The following is a 20,998-nucleotide window of genomic DNA, read 5'->3' as shown; positions in this document are numbered from 1 at the left end:
GGGGAAGAAAAAAAAAAAGAAAAAGCTGAAATTCGTGTACCGTACCTATAAGTTAAAAATCCGATAAATTATAAAAATCTGATTCACTGCACACAAAGGGGGAGAAAAAAAAAAAAAAAAAAAGGAAATTGGCGGAGAAATCCCCTACGGAAATGCCTCGGATGGTTGGCGTTAATAAAGCCACCGACTGCGTAATAAATGCACCGCCTAGCAAAAAAACATTGAGTGAAACCACCGAGTAAAACATCCACCGGAACACACAGAGGAAGGAGGAGGAGGAGGAGGAGGAGGAGGAGGAGGAGGAGGAGGGAGTGAACGAGCCATGGCGCCGCGAGGTTTCGGCTCCATCCGCCAAAGCGCTCCGAGGGAGATGGACGTAAAGAAAAAAAAAACAACAAAGAGAAAAAAAACAACAACAACCTCTGTCTCAGAATGCAGCTTCCATATGCAATCTTCCACACACACCCACAACACCCCCCTCAAAACAACGAAATTCTGCCTCTCCCACCCCCCCCCCCCCCCCCCCCCACACACACACACACACACACACACACACACTCGCTCTCGCTTTGCTTTTAAGAATCCTTTTCGATCTCGCGTTGGAGAGTGACGGAGGAGCTCGGGGCGCTGTTTGAAAGATGAGAATGAGCCTCGGATCCTCACAGGGATGAAGAACGGCTCGATTCTGCGGGAAAAAGCCGGAACGACAGGCTGCCGAGAATCAGAAACCAAAGCTGTGGACGCGGGAAACTCCTCTGGAACCCCCTCCAAGACCCCCCCCCGACCCCCCTCCAAGACCCCCCTCCAGGACCCCCCTCCAGGACCCCCTCGCTCTTCGCCTTTCGGACATTGCAGAACGCCATTTTGGGCACGCGGAGGTGAGCAGGTTCAGGCGCACGAGGCGGGACCGGCGCTCCCGGGGGAGGGGTTGGGGGGGCGGGGTTGCGCCGATCCGTCCGTCTCTTCGCGTCTCCCAACCCCACCCGCCTCCGCCGTCGCGCGCTCCTAACTCTGCTCGTCCTCCGGGTCGGTGGTGGAGTTGACGTGGCCTCGCCTCGTCTCCTGCAGCGGGTGCCTCCTATGGGAATGCTGCGGCACGGAGGGAGGGAGGGAGGAGGAGGAGGTGAGGGGAGGTAGGAACGGACGGAAAAAACGAGGGAGTCGCACGGCCGCGGCCGTCGGGGGAGATTTTGGGCGGCGGTTTGTTTTTCATACGCAAAGCAGCGATCGAATAGAGAGATTGGGTCTTGGCATTTGGAGCAAGACATTTTGAACGTGAAAACAATTTTGCAGAACGTTTGTGATAAGCGCGTGATTGCGATCAGGAGATTTATCTTAATAAAACCCCCCAAATATTCTTATATTGCTCTAAAGTAGAGTTGTAAAGTAGTAGCAGCGCATTCATAATCATGATGTCATGATGTAATAAATGAATAAATGTGAACGATTAGGTTATTTAATTATAATAATGATAAATTACTACCATGCATATTGGGAGGCGCCGATGGTTACATTTCCTTTACCCCTGTTTTACCTGCCTTTGAAAATATGAAATTGACAAAAATGTGGTCAGAAAAACATGACCTTTACGACGAAATAATGCTCACATTTCTTTAAAAACATCTTAATAACTTACTGAATGCAATTTGGAATAAGTTTGCCGCATTTTCTAATAATGCATAATGCAATAACAATGTAACAACACAGCAGTATGCCTGTCTTCATTTATATCAAGTGTACTTGATATAAATGACTGTAGTACTTATAGTAGTACTAGTAGTACTAATAGTACACCTCACTAGAAGGCTCAGACATAGAAACCAATGCACATGAACCTGACACACACACACACACACACACACACACACACACACACACACACACACACACACACACACACACACACACACACACACACACACACGCTGACCTGAAAAATGGACATCCATGTAGTGATGAATGGAGAGAGGCTAACAGGTCTGGACAGACAGAGAGAGACCTCAAACAAGGGCACGGACAGCAGGAGAAAACAACCACAACCACAACAACAACAACAACAACAACAACAACAACAACAACAACAAAAACAACGACAACGACAACGACAATGACAACACCATTACCACAGTACAACTGAGATGACTGTCATTCAGGCGGCTTTACAGCAACTGTCCATCTGTCCGTCTGTCTGTATGTCTGTCTGTATGTCTGTCTGTATGTCTGTCTGTATGTCCGTCCGTCCGTCTGTCTGTCAGTCCGTCTCCCTCACCGACGAGGACTTGTGCTCCTGCGGGGACCGCTCCGCCTTGGCGCGGCCGTCCGTCCCCCTGGGCTCCGTCGCCCTGGCTCCGTCAGGCTGGTGCTGGGGACGGGCGGCGGCTGGAGGGGACGGGGACAGATGTTGCTGCTGTCAGGACGAATAAAACCCAAGTGCGACGCCGCCGCCAGCCGCTTCGGCTGAAGGACGACATGCGGCTGTTCTCGGGGTTAATTGGATCATCTAGGCTACTTGATGTCACACATCAATAATAACATTTGGGTTTGGTGTTTAATAACATCTTAGGTGGCTATCAAAACATGAAGAATAAAAATAGTGCTATATATTTGCAGGTGTAACAGCAAAAATCTCTATTTTACTACTGGATTATGTTTGTTACATAGTCGTGGTACTTATAAATATATGTGTGTGTGTGTATATATCAATATATGTGTGTGTATACAGTATATGCAGTCTCTCTCTAGTCTACAGTACACACACACACACACACACACACACACACACACACACACACACACACACACACACACACACACACACACACACACACACACACACACACATATACATACATACAATCTTTTCTAAATTTGTAATCAGGAACTGCATGACAACATATCTGCACAAAAATGTAGCTTTATAGGTATTATAGGTTATATCCAGTGCCCTGTTATATCAGGGCTGGATGAGACCTACTTTTATGTACGTATGTATGTATGTATTCAATTTCTTTTACTTTATGCATTCTCTGTCGTTTCATAACGTGTTTTTTGCACTTTGTCTTAACGCTTGGTGTTAAAATGTGCTATATAAATGAACTTGCTTTAGCTTTCCTTGCCTTTACTTTGAATACTTTAAGTACATATAATTAAGTACTTATACTTTTACTTAAGTGTTTACTTAAAATGTCGATGTGATACTTTCAGTTTTACTGAAAGTGTAATTTTGTTTCGGATTATTTGAAGTTATACAGTACTGAAATAAAAGGTCTGAGTGCTTACTACAAGTAACGCGCTACTGTTCCCCCATTCCTGAACCTGGAAGACTGGCTTTAAATCTCCACAATAGATACAAATCTAAGGTTGGATTGAGGTGAAAATACTTCCAAGGGCTTTCAAAAGGCCTTAAAAGTTACTGCCACAGCCCCGGCTCCGCCTCGCAGCACTCTCTTCAGGGAACGGGGACAACCCATTGTTCTCAAATCCAACAGTCCAAAAAATTTTGGGTTAGAGATGGTTAAGTTTAGGTATAAAGTTAGAGATGGTTAAGTTTAGGTATAAAGTTAGAGATGGTTAAGTTTAGGTATAGAGATGGTTAAGTTTAGGTATAAAGTTAGAGATGGTTAAGTTTAGGTATAAAGTTAGAGATGGTTAAGTTTAGGTATAGAGATGGTTAAGTTTAGGTATAAAGTTAGAGATGGTTAAGTTTAGGTATAGAGATGGTTAAGTTTAGGTATAAAGTTAGAGATGGTTAAGTTTAGGTATAGAGATGGTTAAGTTTAAGTATAAAGTTAGAGATGGTTAAGTTTAGGTTTAAAGTTAGAGATGGTTAAGTTTAGGTTTAAAGTTAGAGATGGTTAAGTTTAGGTTTAAAGTTAGAGATGGTTAAGTTTAGGTAAGGAGATGGTTAAGTTTAGGTATAAAGTTAGAGATGGTTAAGTTTAGGTTTAAGGTTAGAGCTGGTTAAGTTTAGGTATAGAGATGGTTAAGTTTAGGTATAAAGTTAGAGATGGTTAAGTTTAGGTTTAAAGTTAGAGATGGTTAAGTTTAGGTATAGAGATGGTTAAGTTTAGGTATAAAGTTAGAGATGGTTAAGTTTAGGTTTAAAGTTAGAGATGGTTAAGTTTAGGTATAGAGATGGTTAAGTTTAGGTATAAAGTTAGAGATGGTTAAGTTTAGGTTTAAAGTTAGAGATGGTTAAGTTTAGGTATAGAGATGGTTAAGTTTAGGTATAAAGTTAGAGATGGTTAAGTTTAGGTATAGAGATGGTTAAGTTTAGGTATAAAGTTAGAGATGGTTAAGTTTAGGTATAAAGTTAGAGATGGTTAAGTTTAGGTTTAAAGTTAGAGATGGTTAAGTTTAGGTAAAAAGTTAGAGATGGTTAAGTTTAGGTATAAAGTTAGAGATGGTTAAGTTTAGGTATAGAGATGGTTAAGTTTAGGTATAAAGTTAGAGATGGTTTAGTTTAGGTATAGAGATGGTTAAGTTTAGGTATAAAGTAAGAGATTGTTAAGTTTAGGTATAAAGTAAGAGATGGTTAAGTTTAGGTATAAAGTTAGAGATGGTTAAGTTTAGGTATAAAGTTAGAGATGGTTAAGTGTAGGTTTATGGTTAGAGCTGGTTAAGTTTATGTATAAGCTTCGAGCTGGTTAAGTTTATGTATAAAGTAAGAGATGGTTAAGTTTAGGTATAAGGTTAGAGCTGTTTAAGTTTATGTATAAGCTTAGAGATGGGTATCATTCATGTGCAAGGGGACATTTTTCGGACTATTGGGGTTTCGGAATTATGGGCCGTCAGAACAATGGCATGGCACCCAGAAAACAACCAATTGTGTAGTGTGTTTATAGTATAGCACCAAAAACAAACCTCCCAAACACATCACCTAAGTAAACTTCCTTTTCAGCCGTCAGCTTGTTAATCGGGGTGTGGACTAAGTAAAAGTCCTGGGCTACCTGAATGACCTTTGAGGAAGGTTTGCTTTCCCTACACTGCACACAGTTTTTTCCTGAGCAGATTTTTAGAAATAATGACATTCTGTTCTCGCCCTAACAAGCCAAACCAAACATTAAAAATCCCACCTGGAGAGCTTCCCTGGCTGGTGCAGGTTTAAAGTTAGAGATGGTTAAGTTTAGGTAAGGAGATGGTTAAGTTTAGGTATAAAGTTAGAGATGGTTAAGTTTAGGTTTAAGGTTAGAGCTGGTTAAGTTTAGGTATAGAGATGGTTAAGTTTAGGTATAAAGTTAGAGATGGTTAAGTTTAGGTTTAAAGTTAGAGATGGTTAAGTTTAGGTATAGAGATGGTTAAGTTTAGGTATAAAGTTAGAGATGGTTAAGTTTAGGTTTAAAGTTAGAGATGGTTAAGTTTAGGTATAGAGATGGTTAAGTTTAGGTATAAAGTTAGAGATGGTTAAGTTTAGGTTTAAAGTTAGAGATGGTTAAGTTTAGGTATAGAGATGGTTAAGTTTAGGTATAAAGTTAGAGATGGTTAAGTTTAGGTATAGAGATGGTTAAGTTTAGGTATAAAGTTAGAGATGGTTAAGTTTAGGTATAAAGTTAGAGATGGTTAAGTTTAGGTATAAAGTTAGAGATGGTTAAGTTTAGGTTTAAAGTTAGAGATGGTTAAGTTTAGGTAAAAAGTTAGAGATTAGGTTTAGGTATAAAGTTAGAGATGGTTAAGTTTAGGTATAGAGATGGTTAAGTTTAGGTATAAAGTTAGAGATGGTTTAGTTTAGGTATAGAGATGGTTAAGTTTAGGTATAAAGTAAGAGATGGTTAAGTTTAGGTATAAAGTAAGAGATGGTTAAGTTTAGGTATAAAGTTAGAGATGGTTAAGTTTAGGTATAAAGTTAGAGATGGTTAAGTGTAGGTTTATGGTTAGAGCTGGTTAAGTTTATGTATAAGCTTCGAGCTGGTTAAGTTTATGTATAAAGTAAGAGATGGTTAAGTTTAGGTATAAAGTTAGAGCTGTTTAAGTTTATGTATAAGCTTAGAGATGGGTATCATCCATGTGCAAGGGGACATTTTTCGGACTATTGGGGTTTCGGAATTATGGGCCGTCAGAACAATGGCATGGCACCCAGAAAACAACCAATTGTGTAGTGTGTTTATAGTATAGCACCAAAAACAAACCTCCCAAACACATCACCTAAGTAAACTTCCTTTTCAGCCGTCAGCTTGTTAATCGGGGTGTGGACTAAGTAAAAGTCCTGGGCTACCTGAATGACCTTTGAGGAAGGTTTGCTTTCCCTACACTGCACACAGTTTTTTCCTGAGCAGATTTTTAGAAATAATGACATTCTGTTCTCGCCCTAACAAGCCAAACCAAACATTAAAAATCCCACCTGGAGAGCTTCCCTGGCTGGTGCTGCACACGCTGTCCTCCCCCCAGGAACTGTACACGAGGGAGTCCCTCTTGTGTGGCGTCCCAGCAGAGGACAGACTTTCCTGCAATAAAATCGGAATTACTTGCCTATTTAACTTGACGCTCTTCACGACAACAAAGCCAAATACAATAATCACCCAATGTGTAAATGTATAAAACGGTCACTCGTGTTTGCGTGCGCTCACAGCTCCATTCTGCTCCAGATTATGTGAAATAGCGCATGTGAAATCAACAATCAGCACCAAAAAAAACCTACCTAATTCACAGGTCTCCTGTTCGATTTCGGACACATCTGACATATTCTGAGCTCTGTTGTGTTCCGATTTATTAGATACATACACTGGATGTTTGCAAACATCAATGTCCATCTCCTGTGTTTTTTATTTATTTATTAAAAAAAGAAGAAGAAGAAAAAAAAAATATATATATATATATAAAACATAATAACTATATAATCCTAAATCAAATTATTAAATAATAATAATAATAATAATAATAATAATAATAATAATAATAATAATAACAAGAAAGCAAATAGTATAAATTAATGTCTTAAATAAAAAAACAAGTACAATTAAAATAGGAATAAGAATATGTACATCAACTAAAATAAACAAAATCACATTAAAGGAGCAATCAATAAAAATGACGGTCAAAATGAAACATTTTAACGAAACAGTGAAAATCAAGGCAAAATAAAAGCTGAAGTTATTTTTGTCGTCACATTTTAAAGGCCACGACTGCGTGCACCTCCTCAGTGTGTGTTCGGGGTACTTGTCTCACCGCTCCGGTGTCGTACTCGTGCTCGTTGTCCTGCTCCTCCACGACGCTGGCGAAGCTGCTGGCGTTTGACGAGGAGCGAGACAGATCCTGAGCCTCCGGGATGGAGGGAGCCCTGCAGCACATGACAGAACTACACACCTGGGTTACTCCATCCACTGTCCATTATCTATCAATCAATCAATCTATCTATCTATCTATCTATCTATCTATCTATCTATCTATCTATCTATCTATCTATCTATCTATCTATCTATCTATCTATCTATCTATCTATCTATCTATCTATCTATCTATCTATCTATCTATCTATCTATTTATTTATTCATCTATCTAGGCACAGTAACTTTATTTGTATCTTGAATCTACCTCTACGTCTAACTATCTACCTGTCTGTCTGTCTACCTTTTTGCCTCCACCCGTCTGTCATTTATCAGTTAAAGACCAATTTCACAGTCCATCAATTATTTCATGAGTGGAATTGAGGGGTGTGATTTAGTAATGGATTATCGAGCATTAGCAACACCACACCGCCCCTGGCATTAACATTCCATGCGGCGTTTAGGGCTCTAACAATCAAGCACAATCAGTGTGACTTTCACGTGTCGCGGGGCCGGCCCGACGCAGAAGCGAACTAAGCGTTCGCTTAGCATCCCCGTTTCCCATCTCTCAAAAGAAAACAAATAAAAACAGTGTGTTTTTATTTTACATGTATTTATCCTCCTCTTTTTCCAAATTGTTTTTAAACAATATATTTATTGGATTATATTATTTCAAAAACAATAATAATAATAATATAACAAACATATAAGTGAGCAAACAAAAAATATAAAATATAAAGAATTAAAAAACAGCTCATATCAGCAAACATATACAGGAGGTTACAGGAAATAGCTTATAAGTCACAGGTTACAAGAGTTTGGGTACAGGAGACTCCTTGTAAAATAATAGTAGAACGATCAGGTCCAAGATAATTAACATAGGGCTGCCGGATTTTGTAGAACTGATCTGTTTTTGTGTGTACAATGCTTGTAAGATATTCCAAAGGAACCAGCTCAAATATAATTGTATCCCAGCCCTTAACAGGAAGGCCCATATCGCAAGTCCATTGTAATAATAGTAATAATCTGTTTCCTAATTGAAGAAAACAAAAAAAGCCCTGTGTGTCCTGTGCCGCATCACGCATGGTAAGACGCATGACGCATTGTCAAAAAAAACAAAAAAAAACTGAGAAGGAATCTAGGCAATGACTTAATTGCAGCAGGGAGCGCTGCTGAAAACCATGAAATAGCAGAAAAAAAAAAAAAAAAAAAAAAAAATATATATATATATATATATATATAAATAAATAAAAAAAAAAAATATATATATATATATATATATATATATATATATATATATATATTTTTTTTTTTCCTCCTCTCTTTTTTTCAGTTATTTGCAATTCAACAGCATTGAAATTTCCACCGATCTGTCTTTGGTCCTAAAGAAATGTGCTAAATCATTTGACTCATCATATGCGCACACCACCACCATGTGACATGAAGCAGTCAGGTCATTGCTCACGTTAGTGTTTGGATAAATCATCCTCGGATAAATTGCACGTTTAACTGCTTACATGTGAAAAAACTGTTGGACTTTTTGACCCCAGTTGTAATTAATGTAATAATCAATATCATACAAGATGTCCTACTATATATATTGTATATATATATTGTATATCAGCACAGCTGTGATGTGGAAGGAGGTGGAATATCATACGGAGGTGGAAAACTCCAGGTCCAGAAAGTAAAACTCCTGCCATGCTTTTGCTCCAGCCATGCACTGCCCCACGTGTTTTCACTCATTACTTGGACGTCGATTCAAAATCCAGGAGAGGAGTTTAATATTCTGAACACGGATTTTCCACTTCTGAAGGCAGTTTGGTAGTAATGTAATTGATGGGTTTTTGAGACAACGGATCATTACAGATCAGGGGTTTGATAAATGCACGGATTAATGAACAGCACCACGACGTCATGCACTCGTGTTCTCTGGCATCAAAGTCGCAGACTCAACCACAGTGTAATACGCTTCATGTTTTATATGAATCTAATTCTTTCAACCCCCACAGCGGTCACCTGTTCTTAGTTGTGGCCATTTCCGGAGAGCTGTGGTTGGAGGAGTTCTCGGATCTGGGGTCCTGGTAGAAGTGGACGCTGTCTGGGGGTCTCTGCGTGTTCGGGGAAACCTCCCGGCTGCAGGGGCAGGGAACGGAGGTGAGGACTCAGGGTTCAACCACCACAGCTTATTAAAGATCCAACCAAACAGCATTTGGAACACATGGAAGCGGAACAGCCTGGTGCAAATTTTCAAGGGGAGAAAGTTTGATTTGACGATCGACAGATAAAAGCTGGGCATCTTTATTTTTTATTTTTTTTTGCCATGTGGCCATCATTGTACTTTTGGCTGGTTTCAGTTTGGAATTTGATCACTCATTTTCTCTTAATCTACTCTCTCCTCATCCACTACCTACTGTATTGGTACATTTTTTTGTGTGTATTTTAGCATAACACATGACACATGACATGAAAAAAAAAAGTTCTTCTACACAAAAAAAACCTAAATATGCATATTGTGAATTTGTACAGCATAGGGCAAAAAAGATTAAATTAATTGCACATATGAAAATAACATTTTGATCTTTGATTTTGAACGACACCTTAACCTTACGCTTCCTAACAGATGGAACGCACGTCATCAACAACGAGGAAGAGTGAGCACAACTATCATGGCCACCACAGAATAACTCTCCTTAGAACAGTCATACACATTTTGCATAACCCTCAAACGTACAAACCGACAAAGTCTTTTCAGATCAGAAGAGGTTTTAATCCATATTAAACTGTGTGACAACCACTCACGGCTCCTCCAAAGGGAAACCATGATCGCTTGATTCAAAATAACCATAAAAAAAAAAGACAAGCCAAACAGGATAAGTCATTCTAATTCATGTTCCCATCGGCCTGTATCACGGTCCCAGTGTGACCTCCACCCGTCCTCCCGCTCCACCCGTGCTCACCTTCTCTCCTGGACCTCCTGGATGTTCTCGATGCCGATGGCGCTGCTGCGGCGCGAGCTGAAGGGTCCGGACTTCTTCCTGGTCGGGCTTTTCCCGGGAATGATCAGTGACTAGCGGTGGGGTTTTGGGAAGAACAGGGCACAGTCAGACACAACAGGGGAGCATGTCCTATCTTCTATTTGTATGAATGACAAGGGAGGTTACCAGAGGTGAAAAGTGTCAAAAAATAAAAAATCGACTAACATGTCGGTGCCGTTGATTCATGGCTGAATGAATTTGTGTGGAATCAAACATGCGTTTGATGTTTGGAAATCCCATGGCTTCTATGGCTGTTCGCGGTGACGGGGAAAGGGATGGAAATTCGGGGACGATCGGGTCCAAATTCATGTGTTCGGCTTTTGACACATCCGCGCCCCGCGCTGACGGGTGGTGGAGGTTCTACCGCCTGTGGCTACGTTTTGCCGCGAACGCGCGAATATGAAATGTTTTCAATGTGAATGAATGGAGCTGAAGTCCTCCTACGTGAACCTCGAGACAACTCGGTACGTCTCCGTGTGCAGAAAAAAAAAAAACAACACATGAAAAAACGAAAACTTCCACATCCATCGCAAACCAAAACAAAATCAAAACACTTGACGTACACTTTGCATTAACAGTAAACCACGATAAAAAAAAATTAATAGAAAAAAGACAGAATACGACAGCAAAGAAAAGACTCAAGACAAACAGCAAATAAGTAGGGAGAATTATACATGAACCTCTTCTATTGTTCCTATCCCTATGGCACTGCCGCGGCGTCCATATTTACTGGGACTTTTCCCCGGGGCAAGCAATGACTGAGCCACATGAGGCGGGGGTGGAGAGGAGGGGGGAAAAAAGCAGAACGAGAGAGAGAGAGAGAGAGACAGGGAGAGAGAGACAGACAGGGAGGGAGGAATACAGGTGGGTTGAGAGAGCAGGAGGCAGAAAAAAAGGAACAAAAAAAATATCACATCGTGAGATCCCATGCGCACGGCAGGAAGGGCTGGCGCTGCAAAGGGGGGCAGAAGGGATTAAAAAGGAGCTCACAGCACGACTCGGCACGGAGGACATGTCGAGGGCACGGGGAGAGGGAGGAAGGGGCAAAGCGAGGATCCGGCGGCTACACAGGCGGCGGGATTGTCAGCGGGTCCGTCGCCCGCAGGGATACATACAGGCCCGTTAAGCGTCACAGGTGGAGGAGGGCAGGAGCAGGAGGAGCACGTGAAAGGGGGTTTCGGGGGTTAGGGGGGGAAAACGCACTCTGATCCTAAGACCTGGCGCTTAGAAAGTGGACGTGGCGCCGTGAGAGGCGGGATCAGACCACTGATCTCATCTGAAAAAAGGGTTAGATAGTCCTGGAAGTGAATCAATTCCAAAACTGTTAAAATCCCCCCCAAAAAAAAGTAGGACTTTTTGACGGCCGGCTGTAGTTCCATCCATCCATCCATCCATCCATCCATTTTCCACCGCTTAACCGGGGCTGGGTCGCGGTGGCAACAGGCTGAGCAAGGAGCTCCAGGCCCCCTCCCCTGCAAAGTTTCCCAGTTCCTCCCGGGGGACCCCGAGGCGTTCCCAGGCCAGCTGGGATATATAATCCCTCCAGCGCGTTCTGGGTCCACCCCGTGGTCTCCCACCAGTTGGACGTGCCCGGAAAACCTCCAAGGGAAGGCGCCCCGGAGGCATCCTGATCAGACACCCGAACCACCTCAACTGGCTCCTTGCGACGCAAAGGAGCCAGCGGCTCTACTCCGAGCTCCCTCCGGATGTCCGAGCTCCTCACCCTATCTCTAAGGCTGAGCCCAGCCACCCTACGGAGGAAACTCATTTCGGCCGCTTGTATTCGCGATCCCGTTCTTTCGGTCACAACCCAAAGCTCATGACCATAGGTGAGGGTTGGGACATAGATGGACCGGTAAATTGAGAGCTTTGCCTTCCGGCTCAGCTTCCTCTTCACCACAACGGTCCGGTACAACGCCCGCATCGCTGCTGACGCCGCACCGATCGGCCTGTCCATCTCACGCTCCATTTTCCCCTCACTCGTGAACAAGATCCCGAGATACTTGAACTCTTTCACTTGGGGCGGCAACTCGCTCCCAACCAGGAGGGAGCAATCCACCGTTTTCCGGCAGAGAACCGTGGCCTCAGACTTGGAGGTGGCGACCGCTTCACACTCGGCCGCAAACCGCCCCAGTGCGTGCTGGAGGTCACGGTCTGATGAAGCCAACAAAACCACATCATCTGCAAAAAGTAGATGATGTGGTTAATTGATCAATATCATACAAGATGCGGTGTTGATATGTTGCGTATCAGCACAGTAAAAAGGCATCGGAGGTGGAAAACTCCAGGTCCAGAATAGCAAAAACTCCCGCCATGCTTTTGCTCCAGCCATGCACTGCTCCACCTGTTTTCACTCACTTCTTGGAGCTCTGGGTCGATGCCCGTTCACTAAATCCACGGGATCCACTCAAAATCCAGAGGTGGAGTTTTACATTCCGGACACGGATTTTCCACCTCTGAAGGCAATTTAGTGGTCCTGTAAGTGATGTAACAGATGATGATTTCATTTGTATATTTGACTCCGCGTGCAAAAAACACTCCCTTCAGGATCGCATTCGATAGCAGTGAATAGCGAGTGTCGCGGAACAAAACAGTCAAACAGTTGACTGGATGCGCGAACGCAAACCGGCAAAGCGGAGTCATTTACATCGTAAAATATTCCAGCGCCGTCACACGTTTACATCGGCACTCACGGAACGCCCGTTGGTTCCAGTTAGCCTACTCATCTCAGACCAACTGCTGTGTGCAAAAAGAGAGTAGAATGAAAATAAGGAAATGCATAACTGAATCATCAAACCGAGGAAACCAGACATGCACGCATGCCTCGCTCAGCCAAGCATGCACGGGGCCGGCGTTTGTACGAGCGGCGGGAACAGGCAGGAGCCGAGTCAGCAGGGAGGGAATCTGGGTAGTCAAGAGAGCAGGGCCACGCTAAACTCCTACACAAGAATACACACAACCAGGAGCCGCACAGCGTCGAGGGACTAAGGTCCGGGTCACAGGGAGAGCCGCTTGGCTTCAAGATTCAAGATTCAAGAGGTTTATTGGTCACATACATATACATACTTTCATACATATATGCAGTGAAATGTAAATGCAACGCACGCGGTCATTACACACAATGTGTCCTAGGAAAATTACTTTCTACTAGACCAACTAACTGATTCCTAAAAAGTAATACAGTAAGTCGAATACTTACTGTATTACGTTTTATTCTATATATTTTTATTTATATTGTGGACCTGTGAACGCCCCAGCGTTCCTTTTCCTTTTTTTTGGTTTACCGGTGGCTACGTTTCCCTTTCAACCGATGGAAAATGAATGAATGGATGAGTGGTGAGTGCCGTTCCTTTTAAAATGTTAGTTGTTCAGCGCACGGCGGGGGAAATAAAAAGCGGACCTGGGGAAAAAGGCCACCTCCGGGAATTGATTTGTTTTACCGCGGAACTCCCTTCTGCGAGACAGTGCCGCAAATCGCGGAGAACGACCTGATTTCAGCACAGGAAGTTAAAAAATGTTTAAACGGTCCAGAGCAAAGAGCGACGCATGATTATCCACGCTGACGCAGCCATTCCACATGAAGATGTTTGCTTAAATCGATGGTATTACGTACGATTATTTTGTGGAAAAAAAATGCCACATACAATGTAGTTACATGATGCATGTGCTCCTCCATATGATGCTTACATTGTTGGTGGCGGGGTCCGCCTTTCCCGGTAAGAATGCACTGGTCAGGGACGTGGATTCCCACTTTAAGCCATCGTTATGTTCACATTACTCTCCATTACTGCCGCTCGCCCTTGGTAACGATCGGCTCAATTCACCGCCGGTTGCCACGGTGATGCCAACGCCTCAAACGACTACTAATTTATCCGTTTTGGGAATATTTGAACGGGCAGGGAGCGCCGTGTGAAATTGTCTGGAGGTGGCCTTTAATGTGTCAAGTGCAAGCAGGCAGTCGGTTCCAGCGAGTTAAGTATTGTACAGACGGAAGTAAAAAATGTCATGAACGTTAGTGTCGTTAAAGCAGGTAGTGAACCATTGAGAAGCTGACTCGAGGGGAAGGGCGGGGTTGTGCTTGTGCTGTGGCGTTGTGCATGTCATGTCTTTGGCGGGCCTCTGGTGAACCAAAAGGTTCTACTTACTATCCCCGGGGTTTTGGGGCTCTCTGCGGGATTGTGGGTAAAGCTGCCACTGTGACTAGTGGAGACAGTGTGTGACTTCTTGTTAGAGAGGCCCATGGCGTCCATAGACTGGCTTCTGCTGCGGATCACCCGCTAGAGAGAGACGAGGAGATACCGTCAGTGGGAACCCAGTATACTGACATGGAGGACGTTCTGAAGTCAATATGCACTCACGTAACTTTCCTTTGCAACTTTGCGAATGTGACCAGTTATTGAATGCGTGGGAGACATGATTTGATAAAAGTCTAAATTCCATCTAACTATTCTATATAAAATCGAAATAATTTACAAATATCAAAATGGGAGAAAAAAAAATATTTTCATTGTAATATTTATAAAATATACATTTATTATTTGATTTTATATTAATGTATAAAAACAATAACGAAATCAAAATCATATGTATTTTTTTATGATTTATTTAATTCATACAGTTATTTATTTATTTATTTATTTATGTGACATTTAAATTTCTTTATTGGTGCTGAACCAGCCAAAGCAAACCCAGGCTTCCAGGCTGTTGCCTGTAGTATAATAACTGTGATTTCAGGAACAGATTCAGTTTATTTGAATGTTGGACGTTGGGCTCGTATACACATGTACATAAATATAAACGCTTTCTGTGTGTGCGTGTGTGTGTGTGTGTGTGTGTGTGTGTGTGTGCGTGTGTGTGTGTGCGTGCCTGTGCGTGCCTGTGCGTGTGCGTGCACGTGCGTGCGTGCGTGTGTGTGTGTGTCTGCAGGACCGTGTGTGGACACAGAGAGGCAGTACATGACAAGAGAGCAGAGTGAGAGAACGTGAGAGAAGCGGCGTGCAGGAAGTAATATGTCTTTCAGAGGCAGAGCCACGCGGCTGGAGGATGCTTTTCAAAAGCGGAACATGCCCTGCGACAGCTGAAGATGATGAATCACACGACTTATAGCTTGGAGTTAATAGGGATTAGACCGAGGGGAGTGGGAGGAAAGTAACGTGACAGAGAGACAGAGATCCACGGGCGGAACAGAAATCGGGAGAGGGGAAAAAGAGGGGAGGGAGTGCGTACATGAGTGGGAGCGAGAGAGAGAGAGAGAGAGAGAGAGAGAGAGAGAGAGAGAGAGAGAGAAAGTAGGAACGGAAGAAAGAAAGAAAACAAAACAAGAGACAAACGGAGGAACAAACAGTGGAGGCAAAATGAAGGCACGAGATGTAGACGATGAAGAAAATAATGGACCGCAGAGCGATGCATAGTGACGGAGGGAGAGAAAGAAGACGGAGGAGAGGAGAGGGGACGGAAAAAATGAATGAACAAATAAACAGAGAGCAAGCAACGGAGGGAGCGGGCAGGGAGGGCGGGCGATGAGGAAGTGGCCAACCGAGGAATAGTGGACCACAGAGAGACAAACAATGACAGAGGGAAATAAATAAAGAAATAGATAAAGAATCGAAGAAAGAAACAAAGAAGGCCAACAAAGAAGTAATGGACCGAAGAAAGACTGATAGTGATGAAGAGAGAGAGAGAGAGACACACACACACACACACAGCGGGGTGTTGAGAGGCAGGAGGGGGAGGATAATGGAAAAAAATTGACTCCAGACACTTGGAGACAAGAGAGGCAGCGGAGGGCGAAGCAACGCCAACATCCTCCCCCTCTTCCTCCTCCTCCTCCTCTTCCTCCTCCTCCTCCTCATCCTCTTCCTCCCCCACCTCCTCCCCCTCAGCGCTAATGAGGCTCATTACAGCGCTCATCAGCCACGCACACTCCCATCTCCCTGCTCCACCTTGGACCGCGGTCCAGTGCCCCAACTGCCAGTGATGGAGCGCTCATCGTCGGAGCAAAAGGAACCAAGGGATGGGCGGACGGACAGGCGGGCGGGCGGGCGGGGGTATGGGCGGGCGGCCGAGCGGACGGGCAGACATCGTCCAGGCTCGAGACGCGATCCGTCACGTGAAACGCGGTGACATCTGGTCGCACGCCCAAAGAGCGGGAGGCCGGGCCTGGCGGGCCTGGCCCTTTGAGATACTGTCCATTCTCTACGCTTTGTTTCTCGTGTGTGAATACCCAGAATCCCAGCCAAGAGAGAGAGAGAGAGAGAGAGAGAGAGAGAGAGAGAGAGGGACGAGACAGGCTGAGGGAGGGGGAAAAGTTCCTCTCCTCTCCCCCTCTCTCTCTCGCTCTCTCTCTCTCTCTCCCTCCCTCCCTCTGTTTCCTTCTCTCTCTCTCCGTTTCTCTTCCATGCATGTGGAGCAGCAGATGAGCGGGGGTCGGGGCGCGGCGCGGTACCTTGAAGGATTCGAAAAAGCCTCCTCCTCCTCCTCCGCCTCCTCCTCCGTTCTCAAGTTTGTCCTCCTCTCCGCCCAGACCCATCATGGACTGGCTGTGGACGTGCAGCTCCTCGTACAGCGTCTCCAGCAGCGCTGAGCGAGTGCGCTCCTGAACGCACCCACATCCATCCATCCATCCATCCACCCATCCATCCATTCATCCACCCATCCATCCATCCATTCATCCACCCATCCATCCATCCATTCATCCACATTCATCCAAACGGAATTATGTTTATTTTGGGTTTGTTTGTTTCTCTGTGTCATCTTGGAAATATTGTCAATACTGCTTCAAGTAAAAACAGACAGACGGACAGACAGACAGACAGACAGATAGATAGACAGATAGATAGACAGATAGATAGATAGACAGATAGGCAGATAGACAGACATGCCCACTCACACAAGGATGAACGCTCACACACACACACACACACACACACACACACACACACACACACACACACACACACACACACACACACACTACACAGTCATTAACACTTTGTCACAGCCGTTAAAGATGTGATAAATGTCTGTTGACAACAAGTTGATTTCGCATGGAACAGCTTGCCGCCGCTCACCCTTCTCACCTCGAGTTTGGCAAACTTCTCAGCCTTGTAGCAGGCGTACTCGGCATTAATGAGCTTGGTGAAGAGGAACTCGTGGAACTCTGGGCCCTGTCACAGAGGGAGGGACATTTACTTTTAACTTTTTTTATTTGCAACAGAATTTTGCGATACGTCCGCTGGGAAATTCCTTCACACCCTCTGGTTTGGCACACAAGCAGTCGACTAATGTAGCGTCTCAAAATGTCCTCTAAACAGGGACGGCAAACCACATTCCAATTTGGGGGTCCACCCTCCTTAATCACGCTGCGATTATGCCGGCAAATGACCAAAAGCCAAGGTCTCGCGGAAAAAGTTTTACAATGTCGTTTGGAGACGCCCGGGTTGTTAATCTGCGCTCGTGTTCTCCTGAGCTCGCCCGATGTCACCTTCTCTCAAGTTTCGCGTGAACTTTGCATCCGGCCAAGTTCCCCAGACGCGTTCTGGCTCCGTCCGAAATGTCAAGGAGGCGCCAGATGGAGACGTCAGCCGACCGACCCCAGATAAGCCGAGCGTCCTGGCGGTGACGCCATGACGGAGGGCCGATCGGGCTCATTTTTCCCCCCAAAGGAGGACGCACGTTCCCAGAACACTCGGTATTGATAAATGACCCAGGCTGGTAAGACTCGGAACGACCCCCCTGACCTTTTTGAAGATGCCGGGGTCCGGCAGGGCGGGGCCAAAGAAAGGTACGTCGTCCCGCGCCGTCACCGACACCTGGAGGGATGAGGGCGACGGCCCGTTAAACTCGGTCATTCAGAAACAGGACGTCGTTCCTCTCGGATGCGGAGCCTTTACCTTGTAGGTGACGTTGTCGGAGCGGGCGTTCTCCACCTGCACCACCACGTAGGCGTGCAGGAAGTTGGAGGCGATCATGTCCGGCACGAAGGGCGTGTTCTCCTCCTGGAACACCAAGGCCACGATGTCATTGCCTATGTGTCTCTTTCTCTGCAGCTGGGTGGAACAATAAAAAAAAAAAAAAAAAAAGAGAGAACACACCATCAGGAGGAAGGGGAATTAAAAAACTTTGCGTTTCAGGACGTCATAAAACCAAAACTAGTCTCGTTCCAGTCAAATGGAAACACCGTCGGCGCCGGCACCGTAGCTATTTCATCTCACAAATACATTGTGACCGAAACCATTGCAAAAATATGTAATTGGATACAGGATCCATCAGCAGTTTTCACAGGCTCAGTCAAACGGTAAATAAACACCATCCAGGGATGCAGCAAATGCCTTTTTTTTGTTTGTTTTTATCCTGGCAAAGAGAAAAGCGAAAAAATCTTTAGTGCTAAATAAATAAAAATAAAAATAAAAATAAAAATAAAAATAAATAAATAAATAAATAAATAAAGGTATGTCCAGCGTTTCCTCCCCGGTGAAAGGCTTCTACAGCTGGACACCTATTCTGCACCAGCGTGTGGCGATTCCCCTCCATCACTCACATTATCAACGAAAACAAAAATAACCCCAGGATGTGTTTTATAAAGCCTTGTTGTGCCTGCTGATGAGAAACATTAACCACTGTGTTAACTGAGACTCCCCATAGAATCAGTCTTATTGATTGTGTGCGCAGTGCGTTACTTCAAATATTTACACTGTGAATTTTTTTTATCCCCGGTTAGCCCCTAAACTACTTTATTGCCGCCATCCGTTCGTCCATTGTGCCTGTTTGCATGAGAGCAATAAACCATCTGGTTTTGGGCCTGGCAACTTTTGATTATATGCTAAAGGCAAAGCAGCAGTAAATCAACAAACAATAATGAATGGAAAACTTGTGAAAACGTGACGTGCTCAGCCATTCAAAGGAGGGGAAGCAGTCGTTTATGATGCTGTGTTAATCCTTTAGCATCAAATGTCCTTTTAATGGCCAAGTTTGGATTTATTGCGGTACTTGTGGAACAGAGCTCCAAAATGAGACGCCATTTGGGAAACGGGTGCCTGCTGTTAGGAAGTCGTCAACGGCACAAAATGACATCATTTTCAGTAAAAGTTATATTATGTCAAAAATATTTTTTTGTCTTGCTGTTCTAGAGTTTATCTATTATATTCAAGAAACATCAAGCCACACTTTGTCATGGACAAGTGTTAGAAGCACTTGGGGACTGTCAATGATAATAAGCTGCGATCAATCCCATTCATTTGAAATAAAAAAAATAAAGATTTATCCTTCTTTAACGGGTGTCATGCGTTAACGCATTAAAACAAAACTAACGCGCCGAAGCTCCTTGGTGAGGGGTTCTCAATGCAGCTATGCAGCTATGTCACTTTGCAACATCCATGTCATTTACACAGTGGGAATATGGCACTCCTTTAGAGTTTTTATACTTTATTCTATTTTCCTGCAACAGGGAGCGCAGTGCCCAGATGGCTCCAAGACAGTCTTTCCACAGATGGACCGTCAAAGCGCGGTGTTGTCCGGCACAGTTTGATTTCCCAACAGCGAGCTCAATATGTGTCGGGCCCGAACTGAGGGACTCAGCAGGGGTTGGACGATGCCCTTTATCGTGTCTTATCACGTTGTGTTACACCATTAAGTATAATACAGCATCACAAAATGTGGTGATGTGGAGCTGGTTTATGGAGATTTTTGGCAATAGTGACCGAGGTTCTCTCCTTAAAGCGAAGGGACAAGAGCGTGTGAAGTTGTTGGGCTTCTGTTAATAGCCCCTCAATTATGGGATTCTGATTTAACGTCAGATTTTGTGTATAATATAATATAATATAATATAATATAATATAATATAATATAATATAATATAATATAATATAATATAATATAATATAATATAATATATTATAATATAATATAATATCCTGTAATGTCAAATAATATAACATAAATTATAATCTATGATACGACATAGATATATCAGATATCAGACGGATATGATCAGCTTTCTCACACTGAAATCACTCAATGTTTCAATTTCGCTTGCCTCCTGACATCGTTTCTCCTTGGGAATCCCATGTGGGTGTTTTTTTTCTTTTGTCGTTTCCCTCCATGTCTCAGCAATAATGGCCATCTCTGAAGACTTTTTACAAGGTAACAAAGGTCAAACCACTCGAGGAGGGCCGCTTCGCCGTCGAGAGCTGGGCGACGCCTCTTACTGCGGCGTGGCGGAACAACATTCCCAGGAAGGGCCGTGGAAAATGAGAATTAAATGCCTGATCACGAAACAAAAAAAAACCCTCAGGGAGGCAGAAGGTGGGAGGTGAACGGCATGTTCATGGAAAAATGGGGAACTCAGCGGTTCAATCATTTCAGTGCTGTCGCTTTTGTCCAATAACTCAGATCAACCATGTTAACTGGTTACGTTTAGCAGTATTTCGATATTGGTAACTATCGCGTATTCGCAAAAGGATTCATTTCATTTCGTCATTTAGCAGACGCTTTTATCCAAAGCGACTTACAATTATTCAAACACCGACGGACGCAGCCATCAGGAGCTATTAGGGGTTAAGTGTCTTAAACCTTGAGATTACTAGATGACCAGCTCTACCTCCTGAGCTACCACCCCCATAACCAAAAGGATAACCATCGAGTGACAGTTCCATGCACTATCAGATTTTTTTTTTTAAATAACGCAGTGAATAAATCAACAAT

The 20,998-nt window shown here is 43.8% G+C and overlaps 1 protein-coding gene across 1 annotated transcript in view; it reads right to left on the bottom strand.

The window, feature by feature from the left end:
* Positions 1–1,005: 1,005 nt before the first annotated feature.
* The window catches only part of rap1gapb (RAP1 GTPase activating protein b), a gene marked incomplete at both ends in the record, with an annotated part of 32,554 nt that continues 12,561 nt past the window's right edge, over positions 1,006–20,998 (bottom strand). Inside the window, 12 exons of the mRNA XM_080001046.1 lie at positions 1,006–1,089; positions 2,270–2,379; positions 6,338–6,440; positions 7,162–7,273; positions 9,279–9,395; positions 10,220–10,329; positions 10,978–11,055; positions 14,443–14,574; positions 16,743–16,892; positions 17,377–17,463; positions 18,037–18,108; positions 18,190–18,345. Coding sequence (XP_079857172.1) covers positions 1,006–1,089; positions 2,270–2,379; positions 6,338–6,440; positions 7,162–7,273; positions 9,279–9,395; positions 10,220–10,329; positions 10,978–11,055; positions 14,443–14,574; positions 16,743–16,892; positions 17,377–17,463; positions 18,037–18,108; positions 18,190–18,345 — 1,311 coding nt within the window. The remainder of the gene's footprint in view (positions 1,090–2,269; positions 2,380–6,337; positions 6,441–7,161; positions 7,274–9,278; positions 9,396–10,219; positions 10,330–10,977; positions 11,056–14,442; positions 14,575–16,742; positions 16,893–17,376; positions 17,464–18,036; positions 18,109–18,189; positions 18,346–20,998) is intronic.

Source organism: Zeus faber (genome assembly GCF_960531495.2).
Source record: "Zeus faber genome assembly, chromosome: 5".
In the NCBI taxonomy this organism is placed as follows: Eukaryota; Metazoa; Chordata; class Actinopteri; order Zeiformes; family Zeidae; genus Zeus; species Zeus faber.
The sequence above is the reverse complement of the archived record's forward strand: the minus strand, read 5'-3'. Positions and strand labels throughout refer to the sequence as shown.